At 34.8% G+C, this 15553-nt stretch overlaps 5 protein-coding genes across 6 annotated transcripts; 3 read left to right on the top strand and 2 right to left on the bottom strand.

The window, feature by feature from the left end:
- Positions 1 to 1274: 1274 nt before the first annotated feature.
- LOC17900848 lies at positions 1275 to 2046 on the bottom strand. The gene has a single exon (XM_006304099.2). It carries the CDS (start codon positions 2042 to 2044, stop codon positions 1346 to 1348), a length of 699 nt encoding a protein of 232 aa, XP_006304161.1. The 5' UTR covers positions 2045 to 2046; the 3' UTR covers positions 1275 to 1345.
- A 2256-nt stretch (positions 2047 to 4302) lies between these two features.
- On the top strand, positions 4303 to 5308 carry LOC17899222 (cytosolic sulfotransferase 1). The gene has a single exon (XM_006303731.2). It carries the CDS (start codon positions 4303 to 4305, stop codon positions 5284 to 5286), a length of 984 nt encoding a protein of 327 aa, XP_006303793.1. The 3' UTR covers positions 5287 to 5308.
- Positions 5309 to 7036: 1728 nt separating this feature from the next.
- Positions 7037 to 8502, top strand: LOC17900901. Its single transcript, XM_006305160.2, has 3 exons — positions 7037 to 7052; positions 7143 to 8067; positions 8163 to 8502. Exons 1-3 carry the CDS (start codon positions 7037 to 7039, stop codon positions 8275 to 8277), a joined length of 1056 nt encoding a protein of 351 aa, XP_006305222.1. The 3' UTR covers positions 8278 to 8502.
- Positions 8503 to 9635: 1133 nt separating this feature from the next.
- On the top strand, positions 9636 to 12630 carry LOC17898451 (phosphatidylinositol 4-kinase gamma 6). Of its 2 annotated transcripts, XM_023789258.1 has the most exons (3): positions 9636 to 10043; positions 10218 to 10321; positions 10401 to 12630. In XM_023789258.1, the coding sequence occupies exon 3, from the start codon at positions 10529 to 10531 to the stop codon at positions 12389 to 12391; it is 1863 nt and encodes a 620-aa protein (XP_023645026.1). In that variant the 5' UTR covers positions 9636 to 10043; positions 10218 to 10321; positions 10401 to 10528; the 3' UTR covers positions 12392 to 12630. The 2 variants fall into 2 exon arrangements, with proteins under 2 accessions (XP_023645026.1, XP_006307009.1); XM_006306947.2 differs by lacking the exon at positions 10218 to 10321.
- Positions 12631 to 13431: 801 nt separating this feature from the next.
- LOC17900758 (DNA-3-methyladenine glycosylase) lies at positions 13432 to 15034 on the bottom strand. The gene is made up of 5 exons (XM_006303972.2): positions 14632 to 15034; positions 14452 to 14509; positions 14219 to 14302; positions 13988 to 14129; positions 13432 to 13901 (listed from the first exon to the last, which is right to left on the bottom strand). The coding sequence occupies exons 1-5, from the start codon at positions 15011 to 15013 to the stop codon at positions 13623 to 13625; spliced, it is 945 nt and encodes a 314-aa protein (XP_006304034.1). The 5' UTR covers positions 15014 to 15034; the 3' UTR covers positions 13432 to 13622.
- Between the last annotated feature and the right edge of the window lie 519 nt (positions 15035 to 15553).

Here is a 15553-nt window from a genome sequence, read left to right as displayed (position 1 = left end):
TTCAAATCACTGATGTGATAGAGTAAATGATAACAATATATTAATTCATATATAAACATTTTTAATTAGTCTTATAAATTAAATTTTAACTACAGATGATGATATAAAGTTGGTATCAAATACATTTATATTATATATATTTTCTTGCATATTTGTTGGTTTTATTATGGATAAAATTACGGATATAGTGGTATTTATTTAAGATGCAGTATTAATTTAATATATGAGTCCATGACTAAATGTTGAGTATATTTATTTACCAAAAGATTACCAAAAAGAGTAAAAGACGATGGAAAAATCGTAAACATATAGAATCATTTATGGCATCTATGTCATGAAATTCATTGCTTGATTTAGTCAAACTGATTATTATATGTTATACTATGAGTAAAAAAAATATCTCAATTTTTCAATAATGTTTTTTTGGACCATATACTATTATTTAACGCACTCATCAACCAAAAGAAAAAGAAAGCAATGCAATATTGTTTAGAAGTTAACAGTTCGTGGATATCTAAAGGGTTCTTTTCGGTTAATCTCTAAAAGTTGCATAAACCTTAATCAAGATTTTTCTTTTTTTTCTACCTTAAATAAATTACACATTCACAAATTAAGATTACCGAGGACAGAACAAATCCATACGTTTCATTCTTCAACCTTTTTTTTTACAACATGCTCTAAAGCTGCTTTTAAATTATTAGAAGCTATAGTGCTTTTTACAACGTGCTCTGACAACTGTTATGAATATTTAGTCATGTATATAAGAAACTGTTAGGACTACTCATTGCGTATTGTAGAATGTTAGCAGTGGGGATTGGGACATGATTGAATGAAGATTCATGGTTCGGGGAGGTGACCCATCAGCTTAATTCACTAAAAATTTATTTAAGAGTTAGAGAAATTGTATGGTTTATGGTGAAAATATGATTGCTAGGGCTTGAGTCTTTCAGAAAAAAAGAGATGTTGGGTGCCATTGAGTTGTTAGGGCTAAGTATAGAGTTGTAACTTATCTGCTATGTGTTTTTTGTTGACTATTAGTAGATTCCCAACTGACTAAAGTTTCAGAATAAAGTATCCCACGAGTGCTTCCACACGAATTCACCCCTAAAACATATGAATGGACTAATCTATAACTTTGTACTAAGGTGGAAAATAAAAGTGGTCGAGAGTGTTTTCACATAGAAAACACGATTACATTTTTTTTTTTTTGGTTTTCTATCGAGGAGCTAGCAGAAATGTGGTGTAAACTTTTTATTTTATGTCATATATTCTAGAATGAAGTTGTAATAACGATTCATAATAATGTTTTACATTAGAGGATTATTTTTCGGAGACCGTTCTTAATTTAAGGGTTTGATTTAGCAAACAAATCTAACTCAAAAAGATCAGATTCAGAACTTGAATCACTGTCGCAATCACCGTTTACATCAGTCTCATGATCTCCTACATTTCGATCTTTACTCTCACAAAGCCTTACGTTCAACTTCTCATCACTCTTCTTCAAAGCTTTCACGTGTTTCTCATCAAAGCTTCTCCTACGCGCGTTTAAACGCCACACGCCGTTACCTGGAATAGGAGAAGAAGCTACGACGTGTGTGGCCGTCACTACGCAGCTCTTCCTCCTCATCCTTTCTCCTCGTGGAGTCTCTACCTCCGTCGTTGACTTCGACTTTGACTTCTTTAGACCCGCTGAGCGAAGAAGAGAGTTCAAGAAACTTGTTAGCTTCCTAGCGCCGACACTTGTCATCTCCTTCTTCTGCGGCTTTGTGACGACAGCTCTAGGTTTCGAGAGCTCCTCCTCTGTCTCAGGATGTACTCTCTTCTGTCTGTTTTCAAGAACAATGCTTTGTTTCTGGATTTGGATTCTTGGGGACTCGATCGTAGTTGGTTCGTTGAAGTCGGAGAAATATCGAGTGGCTTCAAAGACGTCAAGTTCGCCGGAGACATTCCTCTCGCGGTTTGGTTTATTGATTTTCTCTTCTGATGGTGGAGAATCTCCGGCGATCTCGGACATTGTTGTTTCTTGAGTTTCAAGATTTGACATATATGTGTTTGGTTATTAGAAATTGTTGTTTGAGAAGAAAGATGGTGCGTCAGCTTTATAGAATGAAAGAAACCGGTTAACTGAACCGGTATAAACCCGGTTCATATCTTAGTTATTCATCATCCAAGAATTAGTATCTCACTTGTTTTTGTTCAAGTTATATCTTCAACTAATAGCATTTTTATCTATTTGGAAAATTTTACACCTAAACCAAGAAAACAAAATATCTCATACCATAGACTTATATATGTCCACGTTATAAATGTTAGAGTAAAGATTAACTATTATGAACGAATCATTCAGTTTCATATTAATGTTGTAACTCTTATCAATATTATATATGTTCTTATGTGTTCATAGTGATGCCACGTTACCATCAATGAATATTCACACCTTTTTGGGGGTGTCATGATGCAAATTCTCAAATCCTTTTATGGTCACAAAGGCAAAAGGGAAAAGGCGATAAAGATAAGAGTGACCCATTGATCAAATTTGGTGGGAGAATTTATATAATGATAAACAGTTGGTACCAAAAAAAAAGTAAAGGTCCTAAAATGAAGTTTTTAACGGACTCTATATATATAAATATATAACTCTCTATGCTAATATAGAAAAGAGCTTATGAAATAAATATTTAAAAGCATGCATTATAATATTGGTTCATTATTTCGTAATATCTAACATCCTAGTGTCAAGTTATATTATTTCGTCTATGTAAATATTTCTGAATTAGTTCTAAAATAATACAATGTAAGCTACTTACCAATATTATAACAAACTAATTCACAAACAAATATTATAACAAACTAATTCACAATCAAAGTGTGCATGTAAGTTATATATATATACTCACACACTGGTCACATTTATTATTGATGAACTAAAAACTTAATTATTATTTTATAGTACATGAAATTTTGAGAACAAAATATGTAGGTTCCTTTATCTAGTTGGATTTCAACTGTTTCGACAATTACGTCACAGGCCAACAAACATAAAAATGACCATAATTGATTGATCCAACGCCGTTGGTGTCCAAGTTCAAAGATTAGCAGTCAAAGAATTTATGGTGTACATGAACAAGTGGTGCTGGATCACTTACTTTTTTCTTCTACACTGACGACATCTCTCCAGTGTTTGCAAAAGAAGGAACAAGATGGAACTTGTATGTTTGTGGATTCTTTCTTATCCAAAAATGAAATTTAACCAATTAGAGAAAAACATTTACACACACGAGCGATACTCAATGGGTACGTTACGTAAGTACATACAATTATAGCAATATTTTAAATTAATAAGTTTATTTGTAGTACATGTGAATTATGTTAACACACTCCTTAAACTTAAAAGTATTACGATTTCTGACAATAAATTATAATCTTCCAAAATAAATATTCTTCAAGACGTCTTCTTTTGATGCTTTATTCTTCGATAGTATTACTTGGAGAGACAAAATATGATTGATAAGAGCAATATTATAGGGTATCTTGCACCCCCTATAATGGTGGTCTTACGATCATCTTTATGGACTATAGTCTAGATGGTCTTGAGAGGATGTGCATTATGTGCATACGTATATTTATTTAAATGTGGCGGAATCGTTGGTATTTTAACATCCAATGGGCTTGAGCATACATACCCATTCACCCTTATGGTACGTAGTGTGTGTTTTATTCCCAATAGTATGTTATATCATAATGAGATTTTTACAGAGAGGCCTCAAAGAGTTTTCGAAACTTATAAGAGTTACAAAAAGACAAGCAAACGAGTGATGAGAGGTAGTTGAAGCTTTAAGACAATCGATATCAGTTGAAAATATGAAGAGAATCAAACAGCTTGAACCAAGAAAGGGTTAAGGCTTCTTCCTACTTCGTTCAATCAATTGGCTAGTTTTAACTTGACGACACAATAACACATGATTAGGTTACATTCTTACCTGCAATATTATGATCTTCGATATGGATATCGAGAAACCGATTAGAATTATGGTTTGCCTATACTTTTTTAACTTGGAAAACGTTTACTTAATTAAACAGAAGGCAAATTATATTGTTACTTGGTTTGAAACTACTTTTTGGTGGTTTTATATATGTGTGATAATTTGAAGAGAAAACTTTGCTACTTTAATATAAAACATTCATCAGGTCCATATTACGACATGAAAAACTTGACCCACCACTGCAGAATTAAATAGCGACGTTCTCATATTAAATAGCGACGTTCTCATATTGTAACAAAACACAAAATTAACAAAGGAAATGGCTGAACTTCCAATGAACTTGAGAGATGACAACATAAGTGAAGAAACAAAGACTCTGATCTCCTCACTTCCTAGAGAAAGAGACTCTCAAGGGAAGCTCTGCAAGTACCAAGGATGTTGGTATTACTACAACACTCTCCAAGCACTCATCAATTTCCAGACAAACTTCCAGCCGCGAGACTCGGACATAGTCCTGGCTTCATTCCCCAAATCCGGAACCACTTGGCTCAAGGCACTCGCCATCGCAATCTTGGAGCGATCTAAACAGAATTCTGATGATCCTCTGACACATCCTTTACTATCCGACAATCCTCATGGCATAGTCCCCTTCTTCGAGATCGATATGTATCTCAAAACGGCAACACCAGACCTAACCAAGTTCTCTACGTCTTCTCCGAGTCTATTCTCGACTCACATGCCTTTGCACACCATGAAAGAGGGCCTCAAGGATTCTCCATGCAAGGTTGTGTACTTGTGCCGGGACGTCAAAGACGCGTTGATATCGCGTTGGTATTTCAGGTGCAAGTATCAGAATAAACAAGTGGCTGGAAGCATTCTCGAGTCAATGTTCGAGTCTTTCTGTAGCGGAGTTAGTTTCTACGATCCGTTTTGGGACCATGCTCTTAGCTATTGGAGTGGCAGCTTGGAAAACCCTAAGCAAGTCCTTTTCATGAGGTACGAGGAAATGAAGACAGAGCCTTATGTCCAGGTCAAGAGGCTTGCAGAGTTCCTGGGTTATCCTTTCACTAAGGAAGAAGAAGAGAGTGGATTGGTTAACAAAGTCTTGGAACTATGCTCTCTTCGTAATCTGAGCGGTTTGGAGGTTAACAAAACCGGGAAAACTTGGATGAACGTGGATAACAATAGCTATTTCCGCAAAGGTGAAGTTGGTGATTGGAAGAATTATCTAACTCCCGAGATGGAGACCAAAATCGACATGATCATTGAGGAGAAATTACAAGGTTCAGGCTTGAGACTATGATATAAAAAGTTATGTATGCGTAAGTGGGTTTTAGTTTTGCATCTTAATAAGACCGTTGGTTCTGTTCTGTTGTTATGTTCCTTTGATGCAATATTAATTAATGTGCTTCATTAACCAATGTAAGTTTAAAAACGAGTACAAGACAAGGCTGAATTGTACAAGGTAGTAGCCACATCAACAAGTGTCTCTAAGAAAGCTTTAACCTTGGGAGATTTTCTATCAATGGAGGATTCCCAAACAACGGCAACACTCATGGACTTGAAGAAAACATAGACCGTGAAACAAAACATGAGATAACAGAGGAACCAATGGAAGCAAACTTGAGACATTATCTGCTTTATAAGTGCCTTAAGAAACAATTTACATCACACACAAAAACCTCATATAGCCTTGATGATCAATAATCAGATTTATTATCAATAGAGATTAAACTCTGGAAATACGTAACAAACAGGAAAACCGATGGAGTAAGCATTGAAAGCAACATACAATATGATTTGGTTTCAAGACCATCATTGTTTGACCTAGCCCATGACAGTAAAACAACAACTTCTTCTTCCCATCGATAAACGGGAGCTATTGGTAAAACCATTGACAAGTTACATCCAAATCAATTAAACTCAGAGACACCTCTTCGAACCCTAACTTTGTTTTTTTTTTTTTTTTTTTTTTCTTGTGGGCTTTTGATTTTTTCTTAAGGCCGCTGTCAGAACCCAATACTCGAGTTTAAACCGACGGTCAGGATCTTAGCTTATGTGTTTTTTGTGACTAATTTCTATTTCCATCTTTGGTTCTTTACGAGGTTTCAACCTAATGATTTTTCCATTGTGCCATTTCTTATCAATCAAACCAATCTTTATTTTCATTTTTCACTAATTTATTTCACATATATGTCCTATACTCTTTTGTCCCAATAGACGTTTTAAAAACCATAGTTTAGGCATTCTCCAGACTCAAATTGTATGCATTTGTTGACTTTTGGGACATTACATAAACAAAGCTATGTTTTGTACTTGAAAAACCTGGCTGTTCTTATAGAAGTTGACTTTGTTTGTCTTCTTTTAAAAGTTTTAGGGATCATATGAAACGAACAAGTCAAATCCACACGATATCGTAAAGATCCGATTCTCCAAAAGTTTCTTCATCTGCCAGATTTTATTTCTTTACTTGAAACTTGGAAAGGCCTTGTTTAGCTTTCCCGAGAACTAAAACATATATACTTTCTTTTTTCCCTTCTCATTCAGAAATATTCATATCTATTCATCTGTTGACTTCTGAAGGTTTTAACAAATTTCCGAGAAATTGAAAAGGTAAGATGGAGCAAGATGCATGCTAGATATGATCAAATTCTAGGACTTAGAGACCTTTATATATGTGACTCCATCGTTTAGTATAATGTTTATAATTTAATTTTCTGAGATTCTTCAGTTGCTAGATTCATGGTAACCTTCATGTGAAGTATTTTGATGATTAAATGTTTCTCTGTGCATTTGTTTAATCAAACGGCTGTTTAATCTTTGCTAAAAATAATTGAAGTCACATTCCTTTCCTTAAGTCTTTGGGGCCATTCATCATTGGCTGGATATATCATGAGTTTTGTCATTTATACAGCTTCATTTTTACTCTGTTTCTCTCTCAACGACCCAACTCAGAAAATTCTCAATATACATTTCGTTTATTTTTCCCTGTAGACACCATTCAAATATAGTGGTGGCTGTTTGAAGATATTATAGCCTCTGCTCTGTGAAAGATGGCAATGAGATCAGGTTAGTCCATCCTATTTGTTGTTCAAACCTTTTGAATGTTTTGAAAAAATGAGTACACCAAGTAGTTTTCTTCTCAACTGTGACTGCCAGACAAAGATCAAGTTTTAAAAAACTATACTGAATCAAAGATCTTGGACAATGGGAAAGAAACTGGATGCGAGTGCTATGGCTCAATAAGTGAAGAACAGGACAAAGAGAAGGCTGGAAACATGTCAGGACATCAAAATTCATCTGAATGCAAGATTGGCCCTAAGAATGAGGCCATAAAAGACAACCGTGGTAGTCTAGACGATCATCCGGTTTTCTATATAGACAAGAATGTAATGGCTCGCGAATTGCCTGAGATCGTAGTTAGTAACTTCAAGGATGTTACTTATAATGTCTTCAAGGATGTATGTCAGGATGAGGGTATGCCTATGATGCAGGAGAAGTTATTATCCAACGAGAAAGACTCTGTCAACATCAACTCGAAACCTCAAGAATCCAAATCCTCAGAAGACAGCAAGTTTGAAGAATGTGTTGGCATTCAAGATTCTAGTAAACTCAATCAAGAAAATGTGATTGTGACAGAAAAAGAAGCTAAAGATGATTCAAAAGTGCCACCGTGGGATGTAACAGCTACATCAAGAAGTGTCTCTAAGGAAGCTATAACCTTGCGAGATATTATATTAATGGAGGATTCCCAAAGACCACCCAACACAAACAACATTAATGGACCTGAAGAAAACGTAGACCGTGAAACAGAACAGGAGAAAAAAGATGAACCAGTAGCAGAGAGCTTGAGATATCTTTCCTATGAAATGGCAGAATCAGAGAATCAACGACTAAACGATGTGCTTGAGGACGCTTATGATTACCATCTCTTCTCAAGCAACGGTATTAAGGAAAGGAGTTTCTCTGAAGCAGAGTCAGGTTTAGCTCATATTACTTACTTTGGACCAATCTCAGTCTCCGGAAGCATCTCTGTTCGATCTGAAGGAAGCACAGTCAGCGCAAGCTCCTTCGCTTTTCCAATGTATAGATATGCAGACATCTTCTCACATACATATATATCTTATCAAACTTATTATCTACAAACTCTATAAAACTTTTGTTAAAACTCTGTTTCAGCTTGCAATCGGAATGGAACACTAGTCCTGAACGAATGGTGAAATCTGATAAGACACAACTTCGAAAGGAGAAAGGATGGAGACAATACTCTCTTCTTCTCTGTTGTAGATTCTGATGGAGTACTCTGCCTTTCACAGAGGTTTTTTTTTTTTTTGATAAACTTTTTGGTTCTATTCAGTTTACAGATCATTGAAAAACACAGACGAGTGATTTTCTTTTTTGTGTATTTCAGTAAATAATTATATTGTAAGTTTCAATAACTTCATCGTGGGTTTGTATGTTGTGTTCTCAGTTCTACTTGTTGCTTCTGACACAAGGTACAAAACCTAAATACATTTTGTAATGTGACATTCAATTTAGTAATGGGCTTGAGTTCCAAGGCCCGTTTAGTTGCAACTTGTCTGTCACATACGTCAGTAAGTCGGTCTAAGTGGCCACACATCATCACTTAATCCCTCTACTTGTCATAACGTGGTACTTGTAGACACCCGCCACGTATCATGTAGTAATCAAACAGCTTTCGTTTCATGTAGAGGAGAATCTGTAGATCGGACGGTTCTCTTTGCTTGTTCTAGACCCTTCTCACTCAGAGTTATGGTAACATCTTTCAAATTTTACAATTTTATGTATTCTTTCTTTTTATTTTGTCAGCACTTAATTACAAAAAATTTCATAGATTCCTCGATAAATTTATATACTTTTTCGGTTCCAAATTAGTTTTTTTTTTTGATAAATTGATAATTTGGTATACTCAATTAATATATTAAATTTTTAACATTAATTAAAGAAAATAAAATAACAAAAGGACTTTTTTCTTGTAATATTTTTTTTATCTGACAGTGAAATTTTATGTCACAATCATCTATATATATAAAGTTAGATTTTTCTCTCTTCTCATAATGCCACCTAAGCATCCATATAAGCCACATTTTTTTTTAAAAATTAAAATAAATTTAAAATATTCATTTAGTGCATATTTATATTACTTATTTAATTAATAAAAAGTTTATATAAATAAAAATAAATTATGTAAAAAATATGAAATGTTAAAATAAGAAAAACAATACTTTAATTGTTTTTATTAGTGATAATAATATAATTCAACTGTCATTTTAAATTGATCGTAATTTAATATTTTAAATATGTTACTAAAACGGAAGTAAAATTTAAATTTATGCTAGACTAAAACAACATTTATGTAATTGTATATATAAAATTATAAAGAGGAAAAAAAAAGTGAAATATTAGTTTATAACATGATAAAAAATAAAAAAATGATATTTCATAAATTGAATCAAATGCTTTTAATCCAAATTTGAGTATTGAAAGATAATAATTAAAGAGAAAATAATTATAATATTTTTTGAAAATCAATTAAAATTTTTTTTATCACAATATAAATAAAAAATCAACGAAACAAAATTATAAACCTCCCGCGCGGAGCGTAGGTCAACTGCTAGTATTTCAATAAAATATCTATAATCTCACAAGAGATGGAAGGCAAAAGAAATATTATACCTCGAATTAACTAACATACAGAACATAATTAATGAATTGACAAACAAACAAAAAAAGAATTAAAACTGTAAGGTGACGTGGCACTGGTTAAAAAATGAGATAGCAATGGATATGATGTAACTTTTTTCGCTGAGAAAAAAAAAAGAGCGTCGTTGAGAGGTTGACGAAGGAGGCAGAGCGATAGAGAGATAGAGAGAGAGAGAGCGAGCGAGAGGCTAATGGATCAGTGACTCACTGAGTCAGATTTTTACCGATTCATTGCCCTCCATTGAAGCCTCTTTTCTAAGATTCTTCTACGCTTTCATTGTGTTCTTCTTTCTCTGTCTTCCATGTGCGTGTCTCCTCTTCAGATCTTGCTTTCCGGTGAGTTCTTCTTCAATTCGTTTTCTTCTCTTTCTTTCGAAAAATCTCTCAATCCATGTATTTGATTCATTGTTCGGTTTTGATCTCTTTAGTTTTTTTTTTCCGTTTGGTTTCTCGATTTTGTGTAAAGTGAATAAATTTGCTGTAATCATTTCTTCAAACGATTGTGTAAAGTTTCTTGGATCAAGATGTATGTTATCTCGTGGGAAGTGTGGAGAAAGAAGAAGTTTTTTTCCAAGTATTTTACGGATTCGTGTAAAAAGCCGAGAAAAAAGAAGGTTGCTTTATAAGTTACAACTGTATAAAGTAATCAAATCCTTCTAGATTTCTGATCTTTGTATCCATTTTTTAATGCAGATTTTAATCTTCTTTACTACCTACAAAGCATGGCTTACCTGATGTAGTGCTAAAGGATTAAAAAGTTTCTGTTTTTCACTTCTGCCTTGTTGAGCTTAACCGTGTTGGTTGGCGATTGAGTCTGGAAGATGGCCATGGCTGTGTTTAAGGCTCCTCTTAAAGGGGAATTTCATGGGGCTAGAAAGATGGAAGGGAAACAGTATAAGCATCCTTTGCTTCAACAACAGTCTTCAGGAAGAAGACGTGTTTTCGTGCAAACCGAAACTGGCTGTGTTTTGGGGGTTGAGTTAGACCGTAATGATAATGTTCACACTGTCAAAAAGAGGCTTCAGATAGCCTTTAACTTACCTACTGAGGAAAGCTCTTTGACCTTTGGGGATATGGTGTTGAAGAATGACTTGAGTGCTGTGAGGAATGACTCTCCGCTGCTCCTTAAGCGTAACTTAATGCACAGGAGCTCTTCTACTCCGTGTCTTTCACCTACTGGAAAGGACCTGCAGAGGAAAGATCTGAGTGGTCCTATTGAGATACTCAGTCACTCGTATTGCTTTCTGTCGCTGAAGCAGACGGCGAATGACATTGTCAAGGCGATGAAGATGGGTGTTGAACCAATCCCTGTCAATGGTGGGCTTGGAGGGGCTTACTACTTTAGGAATGAAAAGGGTCAAAGCGTTGTAATTGTCAAGCCTACGGATGAAGAACCATTTGCCCCTAACAATCCTAAAGGCTTCACAGGGAAAACACTTGGGCAGCCTGGTTTAAAGCCTTCTGTGCGAGTTGGGGAAACTGGGTATAGAGAAGTTGCAGCGTACCTTCTTGACTATGACCACTTTGCTAATGTTCCTCCCACGGCTCTTGTTAAGATGACACACTCTGTTTTCAATGTCAATGATGGAATGGACGGGAACAGATCTCGTGAGAAGAAAAAGTTGATCAGCAGCAAGATTGCTTCGTTCCAGAAGTTTGTACCGCATGATTTTGATGCCAGTGATCACGGGACGTCAAGCTTCCCAGTCTCTTCTGTGCACCGCATTGGGATATTGGACATAAGGATTCTCAACACAGATCGGCATGGTGGAAACCTTTTGGTGAAGAAGCTTGATAATGGTGGTGCTGGGAGGTTTGGTCAAGTTGAGCTTATTCCTATAGATCATGGACTTTGCTTGCCAGAAACACTAGAAGATCCTTACTTCGAATGGATTCATTGGCCACAGGCTTCAATACCTTTCTCTGAAGAAGAACTTGACTACATACGAAATCTTGATCCAGTGAAAGACTGTGAAATGCTGCGAAGAGAGCTTCCAATGATTCGAGAGGCTTGTCTCAGGGTCCTAGTTCTGTGCACGGTTTTCCTTAAAGAAGCTGCTGTTAGTGGACTTTGTCTTGCAGAGATTGGTGAGATGATGACTCGGGAATTCCGCGCAGGAGAAGAAGAGCCAAGTGAACTAGAAATGGTGTGTATTGAAGCAAAGAGATTAACAGCGAAACAAGACATTTTATCTCCCAAGTCAGAGTTTGAAGGAGACAGAGAGTTTCAGTTTGATCTCGACTATAGCGACATAGACATGGTCTTTGACTCTGATGAATTACTCATCAAAAACCCGTTTTCAAATGGACAATCTTCACTTGGAAAGCTCAAGGAGAGCATCATTGAAGAAGAGGAGGATGAAGGCGACGAAGAAGAGGCAATACTTACTCGATCTCTCACAAAGCTTTCAGTATCATTGAAGAACCACAATCTAAGCAACAACATGGGATCTGGATTCCTTATTCCTCCTAGAGACAAGACAGACAAAACATTGGTAAGTCACAAGAGTGCAAACGTGCAGCTCCCGGTGAGCGCAAACTTTGTGAAGTTAGCAGAAATGAAAGAAGTAGTATGGGTTGTGTTCTTGGAGAAGTTCCAGGAGCTGCTTGGCTCGGCTTTCACAGAACGTAAGACCATGACGTTGAGGAATAGACAGAGGCTTGGTACGTCGTGCAAGTTTTGAAAGATCATATAAGTAAAAACTTTTAAGAGTTCACATAATAGAAGATCAAAGATTTTACTTTTACGAGTTTGGAAACAGTGACTTGTTAACTACGTTAAGATTAAAGAAATGTTCTTTCGTTTTCTTCTCTGACCTGCTCTGTAAATATTCTTTTACCATTTTCTTTACATTTGTTGTTTTGATACGCTTTTGCCTTCTCTTTACAAGAATAAGCAGATTAAAGAGTAAGGTTTCTTTCATTCATTTGTTTTTTTCTTTTCAAATTGATTGGTCCATGATTTGCTAAAAGCCTAAAACTAGTAGTAGTACGTTCTTTTGCTATTCCTCCAGATTTAAGATTTTAACTTGGTTGATATTTTATATGAAATCGCGACGTATCAATGAAATTATTGTTATAAAAGTAGTATAAACAAGGGGGTATACAACAATCAACATGATGTTTTTTGCTTTTGTGAATTTTCTTTTCTTATGCCAACTTGTTCATCGTTTGGTCTGAAAAGATGAGATGTGTTTGTGATAAACTTATCATTTTAATGGACACCATTCATTCATCAGTGCTACATCAGTGACCCATTACATGTCTTGTTCTCAATGTCTTACATAATCATGCACAACTTGTAAAGCAACTTGTTGAACCTATCAGAAGCTTGGTAAGTTTCCGAAAAAACAATGTTTGTTTTTATCTTTACTTTAAATAATTTGAAGGTTTTTCTTTTTCTTTTTATATAGGCAATTAGGCATATTTGGAGTTACTTTGTTCCTCATTATGTCAGTAGCCGACGGCTTTACAATGATTGATACTTCACAATTTCACAAAAAAAAAAAAAACTTACAAAATTAAACTTGGATAGTCATCCCATAATCAAGAAGACAAGAATAACCATTTTATTGTAGTACTCATCCCTATGATCTAAAAAACTTGGAACAAAAAAAAATCAACTTGGTTTTATTTTTTACATTAGAAACCAAACCAAATCAAAAACAGAAATCGATTTACAAGATATTTGTTAAAATAAGTTAAATCCAAATCAAAACCTGAAAAATATCAAACTAAATAATCCAAAGAAATTTTGACTTCAAATCAAATATATCCTTTGTATAGTCGAAAAAGCACTCAAAAAGGGAAATTCTTAAGCTGAAAACCAAGTTTTGTTGTAAACCGAAAATACTCAAAAACCAGGATAAGAGGGTATGTATATGTTTAAGGATTAGACTTTCTCTCTTCACGTAATCATATATGCCTCCATGGCCTCTCAGCGAGGCTCACACAATCACCATGTCTAAAACAATCAACGAGATGATCGATTGTTAAACCTGCAGCCTGCATGAACGAATGTACGATCACTGGACCGACAAATCGAAACCCTCGTTTGATCATATCTTTGCTAATGATCTCAGCCTTGGGAGATCTCAATGGTACATTTCTTGGATACTTGAATTTGTTAATGATAGGTTTGTAATCCATAAACCCCCACATGAAGCTGCTGAATGATCCAAATTCATTGACCACCTGTAGGTATATATTTTTATTAGGATCCATATTTAGCATTTAATAGAAAATAAAAGTATAAGGAAGAAAAAAAGTTTAAAACTTGCCTTGATTATGCATTTGGCATTGTCGACTACACACCTGACTCTACTCTCTTGTAACATTATTGCTTTGTTTGATGCAATCTCTGTGATCTCTTTCTCTCCCATATTGGCCACCACATTTGGGTCGAACTCACAAAACACCTCTCTAAACAAGTTACATTATGATAACATCCATAAATTTTTATTTTCATGTATAATGTAACAAAATATGAATATTGGTATGAGAGATTTTACCTAAAGAGTTCTTTGCGTTTTAGAATCTCAGTCCAATTATAGTCCATTAACATCCCCGACATGGCAAGGAACTCAAATAGCAGGCTGTTTCAAATTATCAATCACCATGCAATTCGAATGACATTAAGCTAAATATATATAAGCATATATCTAGCATAACATGCATGAGGGTTATCATTTAGATGTATAAATTAATTATGTGGAGTTAATCTCATAAGGTTGCGTAATCATACTTATCATCATAGACAGGGACTCCCCATTGCTGGTCATGAAACTTTACGTAGACTTCATCTACAAACAAAAAATGCAAAAGAAGTTGTATATACTTAACTATATTGAGTTATTGACTATTTAACTTGTATAGATTCTACTTAGCTATAGTCTTATTTTAGGACAACGATCTTGCATCTTACCACTTTTCTTGGTGATCCAATTGCACCTCTTTGGTTCATCACTATTGAAATCCTGACATAGTTCTTGTTCTAGTTGTTGCGGGATACTTTTTGGAACAAATGTTTCTCTTCTGCGGGGAGATGAGATTAAACCAAGTGCTAGAGATATCTTTTGTTCCAACGTCGAGTTTGAATCCGTGGAAACAGAATCGGTTGAGTTCTGAGAGAGTGATAGAGATATAGAAGAGAGTGAGAATGAAGAAGAAGTACTTCGTTGAAGCGTGATTGGGTATATCCTCTTCAAGTGTTTGGCAAAGAAATTAGAGTTTTGCTTAGTCTCCTTTTCCCTTACACTCTTGCTTTTCTCCACAATTTCTCTTCTTTTAGGACTTGATTTGTACATCTTCGATTTTTTTGGGGTAAGCCAAAACAAAGAATAAACCACAAGTACTTATAGGAGAGCATACAATGAGAGGTTTTAAGTTAATTCATGTGGTTACTAGTGATAGAACTAATTATGCCTAAGTTGGTGAAATGTGGACTTCATGTTTGTGAAATTTTACCATATTTGAATAATATCCTTACTATATTACAAAGAAACTGCAAAAAATCATACATCGGTTTTTTTTTTTTTCCAAATATTGAAAAGCTTATTAAAGTTGAAAAGGACATACTACGATTTTGCTGATTAATTTAAGTTGTTTAAAGATCTAATGCATGTATCAAGAAAAGTGACAGATAACCAAATTGGTGAAGTGATGATCCATCTTATTACCTTTTCTAAATCGATTTGCTTTTAATATTCAATTTGTTGGAGTTCTCTTTCTGTACTTGATTTGAAATACTAATTGACAGATATGTATAATCAAATTTTGAGTATTATAACAAGGGCCTATGAATGATGCCCTTGGATTGAAAACCATATGTATATTAGTCCCTAGCT

Source organism: Capsella rubella, unplaced genomic scaffold, assembly GCF_000375325.1.
Source record: "Capsella rubella cultivar Monte Gargano unplaced genomic scaffold, Caprub1_0 scaffold_1, whole genome shotgun sequence".
Taxonomy (NCBI): Eukaryota; Viridiplantae; Streptophyta; class Magnoliopsida; order Brassicales; family Brassicaceae; genus Capsella; species Capsella rubella.
Note: the sequence above shows the minus strand (reverse complement) of the source record. Positions and strands in the feature narration are given on the sequence as shown.